The 18,839-nt window shown below is 39.7% G+C and overlaps 1 protein-coding gene across 1 annotated transcript in view; it reads right to left on the bottom strand.

Annotated features, from left to right (window-relative positions):
• The window catches only part of CENPS (centromere protein S), a 109,987-nt gene extending 101,154 nt beyond the window's left edge, over positions 1–8,833 (bottom strand). Inside the window, exon 1 of the mRNA XM_053691488.1 lies at positions 8,701–8,833. Within this exon, the coding sequence (XP_053547463.1) occupies positions 8,701–8,739 (39 nt within the window). The 5' untranslated portion in view covers positions 8,740–8,833. The remainder of the gene's footprint in view (positions 1–8,700) is intronic.
• Between the last annotated feature and the right edge of the window lie 10,006 nt (positions 8,834–18,839).

Below are 18,839 nucleotides of genomic sequence, written 5' to 3' on the forward strand. Positions count from 1 at the left end.
GGTGTACATAATTTAAACCACTGAATCAAGGATGAGATTAATTTAAATGGACACTAAGTACAATATCAGATGTTTAATTGTGCAAAGTAAGACAACTTTGCAATAAATTTGCATTATTAACCACCCCATGAAAATGATGCATTTTCCAATTCTGAGAATAGGACGTTCGTACGGCAGAGGGTACAGTCCTAACCCTGCTACATATCTGTCCTTTTCTCTAACAAATTAGATCATGTCATTTTTGTACTACACTGTTCTTTAATAGGCCTCAGCAGAAATGATCATATAAGAAACAGCAGAACTCCAATTGAAAACAATTGCAGCAAATAAGGTGTTAATTTGTTCAAAATATCTTCAATCACCTAGCATGCTAATGTACTGCAAGACTGCAGAATAAAAATCTTGTAATTACAAGTGCTGCAGAATCTGTTGGTGCGCTACAAATAAATGACAATAATAATAATCATAATGATAAAAAGGCATCTACTGTCCCAGGAAAACATTGGGAAAGATCACAGGTATATTTCCTGCAATACACTGAGGTGTCACTAGGTGGGAGCAATCTACTTTATATACGAAAAATGCATATAAAATACAGTCCGTGTAGCTCATTAGCACGGCTAACAGGTCAGATACCCATTATAAACTAAACATGTCAAGACATGAAAATAAGCACGTGGGACATAAAAACATGTTAGCCTAAATTAAAACAGTATTCATTGCTTACTGGTTGATCTGGATAACTGATGTGGTAGGAAAAATTAGGTTTAATAAAGAGACATAACAAGCTTTTTATAAACGTAAGATGTATTAATATTAGTGTTTGGCTTTTTTTTTATTATTAGATTTTCGAAACACAGAATATGCATAACCGATTAATAAAACTTGCTGTATCAAAATCAGTCATTCAAAGAGGGGATGGTTAAACTTTCACTACGATACAAGTAAATGTTAGTAAGATAAAGAGTCCAAAATTGGGATCCGGTGCTACCTCTTAAATATACAGCAAAGGATAAGAAAAAGAAAAGGCAGGGGTTTAGATAGCACTCATTCTTACTATAGGATGAGTAAGGAAGTTGAATTAAAATGTAATACTTTAACTATAATACTTAAAACCGGTATAAACATCCTTAACTATAAACATACCCACACCAACTGTGCACATATATGAACCGTAAGTCACTCCCCTGTTTCCTGGCCGATAACAGGAACCGTCGTGGCATCAGGTGACAAGAGTGACAAAACGGTTCTAAACTTAAAACAAACGCGTTTCGGCTGCGAGCTAGCCTCTCTCAATGTTAGCTTGTAGTTGTACAGATCGAATAAGCCGAGGCTGAGAGATTAGCGTTCTTTTAAACTTACTCCTTCTAAAGGTAACACCAATCAGTAAGACGTATGAGTGCCACTCCTCCATAAGAGCCAATCAAAGGCTCTGGACTAATACTCCCATTGTCTAATACTGTGTGATTGGATTGTCATTGGTGTAAGTACAGTAAATGTGGCATAATCTCTGATTGGGTAAAAGGTTCTGTACCCAATGTGTGCAATCTATTCTGTCAATACTAATCTATGAAGTTCTATATCGGCGTGATACATAACAAATACTGGAACGACCATATCATTACAAATTAAGTTACAAATTAGAGGGTTTGGGTAAAAGCCGGATCTTGCCGGATCCTGCCGGATCCATGCCTAATTTAGACAAATACACAAAAATTTAATTGTTTTCCATACAAACACATCCAGACACTTCTGGATCCAACAACATTTTATTGCAAAACATTTGGGTCCTTTCAGAACCAGCACTTTTTTTACAGAAAAACAGCCGGATCCTGCTGGATCCATGCCTAGTTTAGACAAATACACACAAATTTAATTGTTTTCCACACAGAAACATCCAGACACTTCTGTATCCAACAAAATTTTACTGCAAAACATTTGGGTCCTTTCAGAACCAGCACTTTTTTACAGAAAAACAGCCGTATCCTGTCGGATCTATGCCTAGTTTAGACAAATACACACAAATTTAATTGTTTTCCACACAAACACATCCAGACACTTCTCTATCCAACAACATTTTACTGAAAAACATTTGGGTCTTTTCAAAACCAGCACTGTTTTACAGAAAAACAGCCGGATCCTGCCGGATCCATGCCTAATTTAGACAAATACACAAAAATTTAATTGTTTTCCATACAAACATATCCAGACACTTCTGTATCAAACAAAATTTTACTGCAAAATATTTGGGTCCTTTCAGAACCAGCACTTTTTTACAGAAAAAAGCCGGATCCTACCGGATCCATGCCTAATTTAGACAAAAACACACACATTTAATTGTTTTCCACACAAACACACCCAGACACTTCTGTATCCAACAACATTTTATTGCAAAACATTTGGGTCCTTTCAGAACCAGCACTTTTTTTACAGAAAAACAGCCGGATCCTGCCGGATCCATGCCTAATTTAGACAAATACACAAAATTTAATTGTTTTCCATACAAACACATCCAGACACTTCTGGATCCAACAACATTTTATTGAAAAACATTTGGGTCCTTTCAGAACCAGCACTTTTTTACAGAAAAACAGCCGGATCCTGCTGGATCCATGCCTAATTTAGACAAATACACAAAAATGTAATTGTTTTCCATACAAACACATTCAGACACTACTGGATCCAACAACATTTTACTCAAAAACATCTGGGTCCTTTCAGAACCAGCAGTTTTTTACAGAAAAACAGCCGGATCCTGCCGGATCCATGCCTAATTTAGACAAATACACACACATTTAATTGTTTTCCACAAAAACATATCAAGACACTTCTGTATCCAACAACATTTTACTGCAAAACATTTGGGTCCTTTCAGAAACAGCACTTTTTTACAGAAAAACAGCCAGATCCCGACGGATCCATGCCTAATTTAGACAAATACACACACATTTAAGTGTTTTCCACACAAACACATCCAGACACTTCTGTATCCAACAACATTTTACTGCAAAACATTTGGGTCCTTTCAGAACCAGCACTTTTTTACAGAAAAACAGCCGGATCCTACCGGATCCATGCCTAATTTAGATAAATGCACACAAATTTAATTGTTTTCCACACAAACACATCCAGACACTTCTGTATCCAACAACATTGTATTGCAAAACATTTGGGTCCTTTCAGAACCAGCACTTTTTTACAGAAAAACAGCGGGATCCTGCCGGATCCATGCCTAATTTAAACAGATACACACAAATTTAAGTGTTTTCCACACAAACACATCCAGACACTTCTGGATCCAACAACATTTTACTCAAAAACATTTGGGTCCTTTCAGAACCAACACTTTTTTACAGAAAAACAGCCGGATCCTTCCGGATCCATGCCTAATTTAAACAGATACACACAAATTTAAGTGTTTTCCACACAAACACATCCAGACACTTCTGGATCCAACAACATTTTACTCAAAAACATTTGGGTCCTTTCAGAACCAAAACTGTTTTACAGAAAAACAGCCAGATCCATGCCTAATTTAGATAGATACACACAAATGTAATTGTTTTCCACACAAACACATCCAGACACTTCTGGATCCGTAAATATTTTACACAAAAACATCTGGGTCCTTTCAGAACCAGCACTTTTTTACAGAAAAACAGCCGGATCCTACCGGATCCATGCCTAATTTCGACAAATACAAACACATTTAATTGTTTTCCACACAAACATATCCAGACACTTCTGTATCCAACAACATTTTACTGCAAAACATTTGGGTCCTTTCAGAAACAGCACTTTTTACAGAAAAACAGCCTGATCCTGCCGGATCCATGCCTAATTTCGACAGATATACACAAATGTGTTTTCCATACAAACACATCCAGACACTTCTGGATCCAACAACATTTTATTGAAAAACATTTTGGGTCCTTTCAGAACCAGCACTTTTTTACAGAAAAACAGCCGGATCCTGACGGATCCATGCCTAATTTAGACAAATACACAAACATTTAATTGTTTTCCATACAAACATATCCAGACACTTCTGTATCAAACAAAATTTTACTGCAAAATATTTGGGTCCTTTCAGAACCAGCACTTTATTACAGAAAAAAGCCGGATCCTACCGGATCCATGCCTAATTTAGACAAAAACACACACATTTAATTGTTTTCCATACAAACACATCCAGACACTTCTGGATCCAACAACATTTTATTGAAAAACATTTGGGTCCTTTCAGAACCAGCACTTTATTACAGAAAAAAGCCGGATCCTACCGGATCCATGCCTAATTTAGACAAAAACACACACATTTAATTGTTTTCCATACAAACACATCCAGACACTTCTGGATCCAACAACATTTTATTGAAAAACATTTGGGTCCTTTCAGAACCAGCACTTTTTTACAGAAAAACAGCCGGATCCTGCTGGATCCATGCCTAATTTAGACTGCACAATGGAAACCAGCTGATGTCCCGTATATGTCCATCCGTTAGTGCAAAACTAGACTGAATGTCCAAAACAAGGTGCAAAAAACACCTTGCTAATAAGTCTCCGAGAATGCAAGAAAGTACCACAATAAATAAAAGCATGTGTCTCTAACCGCTAACTAACTGAATACACACCGCTCAGTCCGGCTGATATACAACCAGCCAGAAGAGTAAGAGGTGCCGTAGCCTGAATTCAGTAGCAGCCAAACTTTGAGAACACTATGCTATGTTGAGGATTACGCCCGTTTACGGACACTGGACTCATAATGACTTTGTAACATCTGTCCTTGCGTATATGTTATCAGCTTTTTTAATCCAGTATCTGTTTTTTCTATGCTATTAACTTGTTTAGAACTTTTGTTTATTTTTGTATTATCTTTGCATTTGCACCCACATTCACTTTGATTGCACCGCTAAGCTATATGAAGCGGTTTCTTTTATGAAATGTTTTTTATGAATTGTTTTTTGGATTACTTTTAAGGTCGACCTTAATTGTGTTTTTGTGTCATTGCATTTACTATATATTTTGAATATTAGTTTGTTAGTTTTTATTGTTGAGTTTATTGATATAATTTGTACTGTTTAAATAGACCTCTGTGGTTAATCTTCTGCGTTTGTACGCAGTTGCATCTTTTTCAATTCTCTCTACCGGATATCAATAAATAATAATTTATTTGAATATTATATTATATCTTGCTGCTTTATGCTAGTCGTCAGTTTCCATTCTCTCTGTACTAAATATATTATATTTTAGAGTTTTATTTGGTCCTGTTTTTGATATACTATCCAATACAGTTACACTTCAGCTTTTTGTTAGCGCTCCTGGGTATTTTCTTTTTCTAACGTATAACCTTTTTAGGGAGTTGAGAGACCCTATATCTCCTTTTGGAGTTTGTGTAGCAGTTTTATCTTGGCGCAGGTTATCTTGTATATTTTTTCAGAAAGTTGTCTACTACACTAAAGCTAAAATTAACTCTACATGCTCCCTAATTAACCCCTTCACTGATGGGCATAATACACGTGTGGTTTGCAGTGGCATTTAGCAGCCTTCTAATTACCAAAAAGCAACGCCAAAGCCATATATGACTGCTATTTCTGAACAAAGGGGATCCCAGAGAAGCATTTACAACAATTTATGCCATAATTGCACAAGCTGTTTGTAAATTATTTCTGTGAGAAACCTTAAGTTTGTGAAAAAAATTGCGAAAAAGTGAATGATATTTTTTTTATTTGATCGCATTTGGCGGTGAAATGGTGGCATGAAATATACCAAAGTGGGCCTAGATCAATACTTTGTGATGTCTGCTAAAAAAAATATATATATATATATACATGTCAAGGAATATTCAGGGATTCCTGAAAGATATCAGTGTTCCAATGTAACTAGCGCTAATTTTGAAAAAAAGTTGTTTGGAAATAGCAAAGTGCTACTTGTATTTATTGTCCTATAACTTATGGTTGTAGGTGTGTAACAGATTTTGGAGGTCAAAGTTAGAAAAAGTGTGTGTGGTTCCCCCCCCCCCATTTTTTCAGATAAAAGAAAAATTTGTACGGTTCATAGGCATGATAGTTTTTTTTTATATATATATATATATATATATATGTGTCAATAGATATAGGGATATCATAAACAGGAGTTACCCTGTATTGGTTTGGGAATCTCTGAAATCAGGGTAATCTCTGTGAATTTCATTATGGCCAAATTCTTGAAAGACATGGTCTACACTTATTTTTCTGTGGTTTATGTATTTATCTATTGTTCTTGTATAAACATGTCATAATTTGTCACCTGTTTTATGGTCATGAAGTGTATGTAATTTTCTCCCTTATGTTCTGTGAACTGGCTTAATAAAAGAATTAAAAAAAAAAAAAAAAAAAAAACTAATAATTTTTTAACAAGGAACAATACACTTTATTTTGAGCACCACTGGGTGACGCGGCAACCAGCAGCAGGCACCACTGGGTGACGCGGCAACCAGCAGCAGGCACCACTGGGTGACGCGGCAACCAGCAGCAGGCACCACTGGGTGACGCGGCAACCAGCAGAAGGCACCACTGGGTGACGCGGCAACAAGCAGAAGGCACCACTGGGTGACGCGGCAACCAGCAGCAGGCACCACTGGGTGACGCGGCAACCAGCAGCAGGCACCACTGGGTGACACGGCAACCAGCAGCAGGCACCACTGGGTGACACAACAAATAACAGGCACCACTGGGTGGCAATAACCAGCAGCAGGCACCACTGGGTGACACGGCAACCAGCAGCAGGCACCACTGGGTGACACGGCAACCAGCAGCAGGCACCACTGGGTGACACAACAAATAACAGGCACCACTGGGTGACAACAACCAGCAGCAGGCACCACTGGGTGACACGGCAACCAGCAGCAGGCACCACTGGGTGACACGGCAACCAGCAGCAGGCACCACTGGGTGACACAACAAATAACAGGCACCACTGGGTGACAACAACCAGCAGCAGGCACCACTGGGTGACACGGCAACCAGCAGCAGGCACCACTGGGTGACACGGCAACCAGCAGCAGGCACCACTGGGTGACACAACAAATAACAGGCACCACTGGGTGACACAACAAATAACAGGCACCACTGGGTGACAACAACCAGCAGCAGGCACCACTGGGTGACACGGCAACCAGCAGCAGGCACCACTGGGTGACACAATAACCAGCAGCAGGCACCACTGGGTGACACAACAAATAACAGGCACCACTGGGTGACACGGCAACCAGCAGCAGGCACCACTGGGTGACACGGTAACCAGCAGCAGGCACCACTGGGTGACACGGCAACCAGCAGCAGGCACCACTGGGTGACACAACAAATAACAGGCACCACTGGGTGACAACAACCAGCAGCAGGCACCACTGGGTGACACAACAAATAACAGGCACCACTGGGTGACAACAACCAGCAGCAGGCACCACTGGGTGACACGGCAACCAACAGCAGGCACCACTGGGTGACACAACAAATAACAGGCACCACTGGGTGACAACAACCAGCAGCAGGCACCACTGGGTGACACAACAAATAACAGGCACCACTGGGTGACAACAACCAGCAGCAGGCACCACTGGGTGACACGTCAACCAGCAGCAGGCACCACTGGGTGACACGGCAACCAGCAGCAGGCACCACTGGGTGACACGGCAACCAGCAGCAGGCACCACTGGGTGACAACAAATAACAGGCACCACTGGGTGACAACAACCAGCAGCAGGCACCACTGGGTGACACAACAAATAACAGGCACCACTGGGTGACAACAACCAGCAGCAGGCACCACTGGGTGACACGGCAACCAGCAGCAGGCACCACTGGGTGACACAACAAATAACAGGCACCACTGGGTGACAACAACCAGCAGCAGGCACCACTGGGTGACACGGCAACCAACAGCAGGCACCACTGGGTGACACAACAAATAACAGGCACCACTGGGTGACAACAACCAGCAGCAGGCACCACTGGGTGACACAACAAATAACAGGCACCACTGGGTGACAACAACCAGCAGCAGGCACCACTGGGTGACACGGCAACCAGCAGCAGGCACCACTGGGTGACACGGCAACCAGCAGCAGGCACCACTGGGTGACACGGCAACCAGCAGCAGGCACCACTGGGTGACACAACAAATAACAGGCACCACTGGGTGACAACAACCAGCAGCAGGCACCACTGGGTGACACGGCAACCAACAGCAGGCACCACTGGGTGACACAACAAATAACAGGCACCACTGGGTGACAACAACCAGCAGCAGGCACCACTGGGTGACACAACAAATAACAGGCACCACTGGGTGACAACAACCAGCAGCAGGCACCACTGGGTGACACGGCAACCAGCAGCAGGCACCACTGGGTGACACAATAACCAGCAGCAGGCACCACTGGGTGACACAACAACCAGCAGCAGGCACCACTGGGTGACACAATAACCAGCAGCAGGCACCACTGGGTGACACAATAACCAGCAGCAGCAGGCACCACTGGGTGACCTGACACAACAAATAGCAGTCACTCACTACAGGAGCACATAAAAGCCAGGAGCGGGCACCACTCTGACCCAGAACAACCGGTAGAGGGAGCTGTAGGATCACACAGCTGAACAAGACAGAGAGCACTGGGTCTACTGCTCGCCGCTATTTACTTATCACATACACGGTACCTACTTGTGTGCGGGAGTGCACCTCCGCCTGCTGCCCCGCCATACCGCACGTATATTCCGCTTCCTCCGGTTAAAATTACAAAATAAAAACTACCGCCAACACCAAGTTGAAAATCTACGGAATCCTCGAATGTTCAAACTAGTGCAACGCGAAGCGCCTGGGAGTGTCACGTGATAAACTTTGCCTACACAGTAACAAGTTCTGATGACGCCACTGGGCCGCATTACTCAGTCAGGACAAGAGTACCTAATATGCAACACCTACAGCATAAAAAGGAATTCCCACTAAATAGCTCACCAAGAAAACTACGTGTAAATGCTGGAGATATGTTTTATTGGCACTAAATGGTGCATTTATAACACTCCCTTTGTATAAAAAGATAGGTTTGATAGGAGAGTGGGAGTCTGGGAGAGGCATTAATGGGAAAATATCCAGCTGCTGTTTGTCCCTGCAGGGAACGCGTATTGGGAAGATTCTCATATTAAATACAGACACCTCACTCTGAATAGAATTTAAATGGGAGAATTATTTTTATTTAGATACTGGTGTAAAATATCTACCAAGTCTATAGATAGTGTTTAATAGGCACAACAGTGAGTTGCCAATTAGAGAAATAGGAGTATTATGTTTAGCTAATAATCCTCAAAACAATGCAGTATTGCAGCAAGGAATAGTAAGGTTCTTATGGCACTTTACAGTTCACTAGTTAGGCCTCATCTTGAGTATTATGTACTGTTATTGTGGCCATACTTCCAGAAGGATATAAATTAACTGCAATCTGTTAACCCGTTTGTGGCGGCATCAAGTGTTTAGGGACACTGAACTCAATTTGTTTTTCTTTTGTGATTCAGATAGAGTATGAAATGTTAAACAACTTTCTAATTTACTCATATTATCAAGTTTTCTTCATTCTCTTGGTATCTTTATTTGAAATGCAAGAATGTAAGTTTAGATGCCGGCCCATTTTTTGTGAACAACCTGGGTTGTTCTTGCTGATTGGTGGATAAATTCATCCACCTATAGAAAAGTGCTGTCCAGAGGTCTGAATAAAAAAAAAAAAAGCTTAGATGCCTTCTTTTTCAAATAAAGATAGCAAGAGAACAAAGAAAAATTGATAATAGGAGTAAATTAGAAAGTCGCTTAAAATTGCATGCTCTATCTGAACCATGAAAGAAACAATTTGGGTTCAGTGTCCCTTTAACCCTTTGATGACAGGGTTAATTTGTCTACATCGGAAAAAGGTTCTGATGTAAGCAAATTGAAATCCCGCAATAGCAAGATTTCAATGAGGAGATCAGGTCAGGGCGGCGTCCCTATGATTATATAAAAACCAATAAATGAACAAATAAAATCAATCAGTAAATTGGTTTTTATATAAAGCTCTTTTTTTATCAACTGAAGTCTCCTATCTTTTCATTCGACCGTCAAAAAACCTTGGAACAGTACGTTGCCGGAGTGTGTATGTGCGCTGGGCCACTGTAATATACCCAGCAGGCTGCATTAGCACTATAGTGTGCTTTTCACTGTGTGAGTATCTTTCTAAAGGGGGAAGCTAGTGGGTACATATATTGCTTACTCATCTGCACTAGGAGTCGCCCTCTGTATTTCTTCTACTTATAAATTATGACTGTTATCATGTTATAGTTTTATGTTCATCGACTATGGGTCTAGTTAATTGCTCATCATCAATGATTGACTTTCTCCTGCTTACTTAAAAAATATCTGAAGTCTGCACTGAGCATTTCCCCATCCTACTGTCATGAATTATGACTTATTTAATGTTCACTGTTTTCAATGTTTTTACTTTTTATTTTTTATTTATTTGATCTCTTGTCTTGCATTGTATTTGTTCCGTATTTTACAATAAGGTATAGGTCTTCTTATTAACTAGTCACCCTCATGTTCTCCAGTCTTTTCACAAAGATTTACGCCCCTCACTCCCTCCGTATCATTATAACACTAATAGGCGATACTCCCATCTCACCTCACCCAAATGACGCACACTAATAAATACCTACATTTTATTACAGCTAATTCTAAAGGTCTGAATTGCCCACATAAGTGAAATGTGGTAGTACGTGACATTATCCGCTGTAAGGGCGATATTGTTTTCCTACAGGAAACACATTTCGTATGTTGTATAAAGAACCTAATACTTTCTCCCACAAATTTGGCGATGCGTACTATGCATCAAACTCTGCAAAAACAAACGGTGTAGGCATCCTAATTAAAAGGGGAATCCCTTTCACCCTTATTTAAAAAATATAGTGATACATCAGGGCGCTATCTCATATTTGTAGGTAGTCACCCTGATTAATGTTTATGCCCCTAACTTGAAGCAGGACACGTTCTTCAGACATCTCACCAATGTAACACTAGAAGTAGCTAAAGGAGCTATCGTTATGGGCGGAGACTTCAACCTCACCTTGAACCCAAATTTAGACAACTCTAATAATTTGTCCTCTGTTCCACATAAAGTCATTAACTTAGTAAAACAAAAGACCTCACTCTTCATGATACTTGGAGGATATTACATCAGGACTCTAGGGAATATACCTTCTTCTCTAATCCCTACCGCCAACACTCCAGAATTGATTATTTCATAATGAATGTCACTAATCTTGTTAGAGTCACACAGATAACAAAAATACCATTCCATAGTCAGCTGCTCCTTGGATTGGCCCCGTATTCCCCCACACTACTATGTGTGGAAAATGGACGACATCCTATTATCTGACCCGGTTTATTCTATCCGTGTTAAGAAAGCACTTTAAGAATACTTTCTCTTTAATAATAACCCTGACACATACATTAGAATAACTTGGGAAGCCCATAAAGCGGTTATCAGAGGGGAAATTATTAGTATTAAAATACATCACGACAGACAATACAGGAAACTAATGGATTACACAATTAACAAACTCAATAATTTAGAGGCACAACGTAAAATAGACCCGACAGAACTAACTACTCCTCAAGCTATCGCAGATTGCAAAACACATATTAATGAAATGCTCCATAAAGATTGTAAGAAATATGCCCTTAGGCTGCAACAACGTTATTTTGAGAGTGATAATAAAAGCAGTTCCCTTTTCGCAAGAAAATTAAAACAGAAAGTAAATTAAAAAAATTGTTCTCGTCCTTAAAACAAACAAAGGTAAAGAGCTGCATACATCCCAGCAAATGCTTTTAGGGAATATTATGAAAAACTATATAACTTGGTGCCCACACTTAATAACAATAGCCTGGAGGGTGGGACTAAATCTATTTTAATAAAAAATTACCTAGATAACATCTCCTTACCCCATCTTAACTCTGACCAACAAGACTCTATGAATGAACCCTTTACACAGACTGATATTCTTGAAGTTATCAAAAACCTCCCCAATAACAAAGCCCCTGGTCCAGATGGCTATACCAATAACTACTACAAGACATATAAAGCCCTACTTGTCCCACACTTGTTAAAGCTTTTCAACGAGATATCCGATACTGAACCATTTCCCCCTTCAGCCTTAGAAGCTCATATAGTATATGTGTGTGATAGTGAGGCGAGCGCCCGAAGGCTGAGGCAACTTGTATATGAGAGTATTAGATATATAGAATACTGAGATGGTATGTTAAAAATTAAAATTTATTACACAACTGGCTGAAACAATATAATAAATCATGGATCCATGTTACATTAAAAACAAGTAAAAAACATATAAAAGCATATTTAATAATATAAAAACAATGACTGAAAAATCCTGATAAAATGACCGTGATAAAGATTAAATGTGAATACTAGATAGTCTTTGCTAAAAAATGTAGTCCAGGCAGATAGTAGTTGGAGTCCACGTCCTAATATGTCCGTGATAATATCCTATTGTGTTACTTGTGATGTCCTGTTATATTACTGGATGGTTTCCAGATAAAAAATTGTCACTTTCTAAAGGTGGTGGTGAAAAATTTATTAAAACATCCGAAAATCACAATATGAAACGAAATGCTCACCGTACATTGTGATGCCCATCATCTTTCCCTCCTGACAGAGAGGTGCCCTTTTCGTATTCAAGCTAAAATATTTAGGAGTCTTTATAGCCCCCTCCACACAGGAGATGTTTAGATCTAATTATGAAACCTTGCAAAGAACCATTATAGCAGATATTTCCTCTTGGAGATCTAAGGACATTTCCTGGGTCGGTAGCATCAATTCTATCAAGATGAACATCCTCCCTAGAGTATTATATTTGCTGCATACCCTCCCCCATCCCCTTACCTAAGGGCTTTTTAACTTCACTACAAAATAAGATCTTTGATTTTATCTGGGCTAAAAAAAAAAGCGAGAATTAACAAGACCATAATGTGCTTACCTGTTTCTGAGGGTGGTTTGAGAGTCCCTAACCTAATTAAGTATAGACAAGCAGTCTTTCTACAGAGGGTGGTGGACTGGTTTAATAATTACCAGCACAAAGCATGGGTGTCCCTAGAACATGATTTAGCAGGAAAATCCCACCTAGGTACAATATGCTGGCAAACAAAACCATACGTGGCCAGAGATTTTAAACAATATTTTAATGGAAACCTTATCTGTGTGGAATAAGATTATTATAGAATACCCGGGTCTCACTTCACAATTTTCCCCGCTCACACCTCTCACAGAAAATGCAGAACTTACCACATCTATACTACGAAAAATCAAACACCTTGATATACCCATGAGAACTCTGATATTCCATATTGGAAACGAGATAAAACTTTTTACCCAAAAAAGAATTAATAGACAAAGATCTGGTATTTTTTAACAACTGGTTTTTTATTCATCAATGCCATTCCTTTATTTCTAAACACCCTGACAAACGTAACTTACTCCGACCACTCGACCCCTTTGAATCTCTTCTGCCTCTAATAAATGCTGGTGGTGTGGACGAGCGGTAGGATCTATGTTTCACATTTGGTGGGCATGCTCATTATTATCCCCGATCTGGCTCTCTATAATTGACGCAACAAATTCAATGCTTGAAACTAAAATGCCTCCAGATCCCTGTGTCTGGTTACTCAACATTGTCCCTAACAAACTTCCATCATGCAAGAAAAAGTTGATTTTCATAGCCAGTAATAGTTTAAAAAAACTGATAGCAAAAAATTGGAAATCCTGACCATGGCCATATGGTATTCCCAATTTCAATACATCTTAAACCTTGATGAATACGCATATATGAAAAGTGGGAGGAGAGACACTTTCTTACAAATGAAAGTCATATGGGAAACTTTCAAAATAATATATAAACAAGAAATATATAAATAGTTATGGGGTAGAAACGGGTCTGTATAGGATTTGACTGGTAACTTGGACTTTTATGTTCTCTATATATGCAGAAAATTTAATTTAAATTGATTATTTAGACAAGTATGATCACTTATGTTATTTTGATATTATGGTTATTAATGCAAATTTAAGCCAAAAATTGTATAAGTTTCTGTATTTCTCTTGTAAGATGTATCGAGTCCACGGATTCATCCATACTTGTGGGATATTCTCCTTCCTAACAGGAAGTGGCAAAAAGAGCACCCACAGCAGAGCTGTCTATATAGCTCCTCCCTTAGCTCCACCCCCCCCCCAGTCATTCTCATTGCCTGCTTAACTGCTAGGAAGGGTAAAGTGAGAGTGGTGACAAAAATTTTAGTTTTTATTTTCTCAAGCAAAAGTTTGTTATTTTAAATGGTACCGGTGTGTACTATTCACTCTCTGGCAGAAAAGGGATGAAGATTTCTGCAAGGAGGATGATGATCTTAGCACTTTGTAACTTAGATCCACTGCTGTTCCCACAGAGGCTGAGAGTACAGGAAAACTTCAGTTGGTGGAACGGTTTGCATGCTAAGCTGCATTGAGGTATGTTCAGTCAATTTTTTTCTAGACAGACTGTGATAATTCTAGAAAAGGCTGACAATATCCCCATGAGGGAAGGGTAAGCTGTATTCAGACACTTAATAGAGAATCCCAGCTTACACAAAGGGCTCATTTGTTACTGGTGGCACTCATGGGAAAAACGTTTTTTTATTGATATCTTAACGTTTTTTGAGGGACTTTAAGGGGGCTTTGTGGCTTATTTAAGGGTTATTAACCCACATGGCTAGTTTAGAAACACTTTAGTGTGTTTCTTTTAGGCCCCACTAACATCGAGTGAGGTGGGAGGGGCCTATTTTCGCGCCTCAGTTGCGCAGTTTCTTTTACTCTGAAGACATCCAGCTGCTTCTCCTGCTGTGTTTGAGGGCCTAAAAGAAGTTTTTCCCCCACAAATCTATCCTAAAGGGCAGGTAGGCGCCACAGCAGAGCTGTGGCAAGGTGCTGAACGTTTTTATACCGGTTTTTGACGTTTTGTCAATCCGGTTCTTGCATTAAGGGGTTAATCGTTTATTTGGCTGGCTGTGCAAACTTACTAAGGCTTTATGATTCTACTGTAAACATTTCGTAAAGTTTACTGCTTTTTTTTACAGTTTTGCAGAGTTTGTGCATCTTTTTTTTCTCTTAAAGGCACAGTACCGTTTTTTTCTAAGTATTATTTACTTTGAATAAAGTGTTTTCCAAGCTTACTTGTTTCATTACTAGCCTGTTTAACATGTCTGACACCAAGGAAAATCCTTGTTCAATGTGTTTAGAAGCCATTGTGGAACCCCCTCTTAGAATGTGTCCCACTTGCACTGATATGTCTATAAATTATAAAGAGCATATTATAGCACTTAAAAATATAGCAATAGATGATTCTCAGACAGCCTAATCCTTCTTCAAAGAAGGAACGTCTGTTGCACAATCTTGATGTGGTTCGTGCTTTAAAGTTCTACTTACAAGCAACTAAAGATTTCCTTCAAACATCTTCATTGTTTGTGGTTTATTCTGGTAAGCGGAGAGGTCAAAAGGCTACGGCTACCTCTCTTTCTTTTTGGCTGAAAAGCATCATGAGACTGCTGGCCAGCAGCCTCCTGAAAGGATTACTGCTCATTCTACTAGAGCAGTGGCTTCCACATGGGCTTTTAAAAATGAGGCTTCTGTTGAACAGATTTGTAAGGCGGCGACTTGGTCTTCGCTTCATACTTTTTCCAAATTTTACAAATTCGATGCTTTTGCTTCTTCGGAGGCTATTTTTGGGAGAAAGGTTCTACAAGCAGTGGTGCCTTCCGTTTAAGGTACCTGTCTTGTCCCTCCCTTCATCCGTGTCCTAAAGCTTTGGTATTGGTATCCCACAAGTATGGATGAATCCGTGGACTCGATACATCTTACAAGAGAAAACAGAATTTATGCTTACCTGATAAATTTCTTTCTCTTGTGATGTATCGAGTCCACGGCCCGCCCTGTCTGTTTAAGACAGGTAGTATATTTTTATTTAAAAAACTTCAGTCACCTCTGCACCCTATAGTTTCTCCTTTTTCTTCCTAGCCTTCGGTCGAATGACTGGAGGGGGGGTGGAGCTAAGGGAGGAGCTATATAGACAGCTCTGCTGTGGGTGCTCTCTTTGCCACTTCCTGTTAGGAAGGAGAATATCCCACAAGTATGGATGAATCCGTGGACTCGATACATCACAAGAGAAAGAAATTTATCAGGTAAGCATAAATTCTGTTTTCTCTTGTAAGATGTATTCTTATTTGTGACATGTCTTGGAAACTTTAATAAAATTGTTTAAACAAAAAAACAAAAAAGACTATCCTATGTATTGATTCATTCCTGGGATAAGCATAAGTTTATTCTACATACTAATTAATGCCTGGGAGAAGCATAAGACTACCCTGCATACTAATTAATGCATGGGATGAGCTTAAGGCTACCCTACGTACTAATTAATGCCTGGGATAAGCATAAGGCTATCTTACGTACTAATTAAAGGGACACTGAACCCAAATTTTTTTCTTTCGTGGTTTAGATAGAGCATGCAATTTTAAGCAACTTTCTAATTTACTCCTATTATACATTTTTCTTTGTTCTCTTGCTATCTTTATTTAAAAAAAGAAGGCTTCTAAGGTATTTTTTGGTTCAGGACTCTGGAAAGCACTTGTTTATTGGTGAGTGAATTTATCCACCAATCAGCAAGAACAACCCAGGTTGTTTACCAAAAATGGGCCGGCATCTAAACGTACATTCTTGCATTTCAAATAAAGATACCAAGAGAATGAAGAAAATTTGATAATAGGAGTAAATTAGAAAGTTAAAATTGCATGCTCTATCTGAATCACAAAATAATAAATTTGCCTGGGATAAGCATAAGGCTATCCTATGTACAAATTAATGCCTGGGATAAGCATAAGACTATCCTATGTACTAATTAATACCTGAGATAAGCATAAGGCTATCATATGTACTAATTAATGCCTGGGATAAGCATAAGGCTACCCTACATACTAATTAATGCCTGGGATAAGCCTAAGGCTACCCTACGTACTAATGAATGCCTGGGATAAGCATAAGGCTACCCTACATACTAGATATTGCCTGGGATTAGCATAAGGGTACCTGTAATAAATGTGGGAATGAGTTTCTGTACTTTTAAGAATATCCAAGTAAACTAAAAAGTATATCGTAAGTGGGATTGGGTCCCTACTAGAGAGGACCTCACAATGGTTAGATTGTATTTTGCAGCCATTGGTAGGTGGTCTCACTAGTTGTTTATAGGATACTACCCATGTTCTTAACCTAATGAAAGACTTGGACTGGGATCAGTCCGATTTGTGGCTTACTATTGACGTTAGGGCCCTATATACTTCTATACCTCACGACAGGGGCCTGGAAGCCATAGATTTTTTTTCTTCGTAGAGGTACTGGCTACACAGATGATTTTGTCCACTATGTTTTGAGGATCGTCAAGTTTTTGTTGACGCACAATTATTTTGCTTTTGGGGGGTCTTTCTACGCCCAGAGATGCGGGACAGCTATGGGCGCCAAATTCGCGCCCTCTTTCGCCAACCTCTTTATGGGGTGATGGGAGCTGTCCCGCATCTATGGAGGTGGTAACCCCTATAGACAGTATATACGGTTTTATAAACTTGCTCCTGGTGTGGAGAGGCCCAGAAGAATTGGCAAAATAATTTGTGGATTGGTTAAATACCAATGATATAGGGTTAGAGTTCACTTTTGAGCTGAACAAGTCAAAGATCAACTTTTTGGATCTGACCCTTAAAGGTATACCAAATATTGGAATTGAGACAGAGGTGTATAGGAAACCTATCACAGGTTACACCCTTCTCCACGCCAGGAGCAGTCATCCGAAGCAGGTCTTTAGGTCGGTGGCCAAGGGACAGTTTACGAGATTGAAGAGAAACTGTAGCAATGAATCACAGTATGAGGACCATGCCAATCAATTATCAGATCGTCTATTGAGTAGAGGCTATAAGCGACATGAAGTTGTCAAGATTAGGGAAGAAGTAGCCACTATTGACAGACAAACCTTGTTGAAAAAATCTGTACCTAATAATGAAAAAAACAGAGGGATCTTCTTTGTAACTGATTTTAGTATGCAGTATCATAAAATTTGTCAAATAGTACAGAACAATTTCAGACTATTGGCAGCTGACGATGCACTAGTTGAGACGGTGGATAAGGGATGCAAATGCTCTTTTAGGAAAGGAGTCTCCTTGGGCAACATATTGGCACCCACCCAACTGAAATCGCTTCAATTAGATGACCCAAGCTCTTGGTTACGGCTCAAGGGTATGTTTAAATGTAGCAAACGCACATGCAAGGCTTGTGAACATGTAATAGTTGGGGAAGGTTTCAAAAGCGATGTTACAAACAAAGTATACAAGCACAACAGGTGTATGAATTGTAGAAGTAGATACACAATATACCTAGCAGGTTGTTCAGATTGTCATCTCCAATATGTAGGTATGACGTCAAGAGAAACACGTACACGTATCAGGGAACACCTCTCGGATATTAAGGCCGGTGTATTGACCACCCCCCTGGTCCAACATTTTAACAGGTTTCATAATAAACAAGTCACTAGTTTCAAGTGGACTATTATAGAAATAGTTAATACCAATCAAAGAGGGGGAGATAGAGATCAAGCACTGGCAAAGAGGGAGGTGTTCTGGATTTTTCATTTACAGACTAGATATCCAACTGGATTAAATTCATCATATGATCTTATAAATTTTTGGAACTGAATTCTAAT

The sequence above is a fragment of the Bombina bombina genome, chromosome 8, assembly GCF_027579735.1.
Source record: "Bombina bombina isolate aBomBom1 chromosome 8, aBomBom1.pri, whole genome shotgun sequence".
Lineage (NCBI taxonomy): Eukaryota > Metazoa > Chordata > Amphibia > Anura > Bombinatoridae > Bombina > Bombina bombina.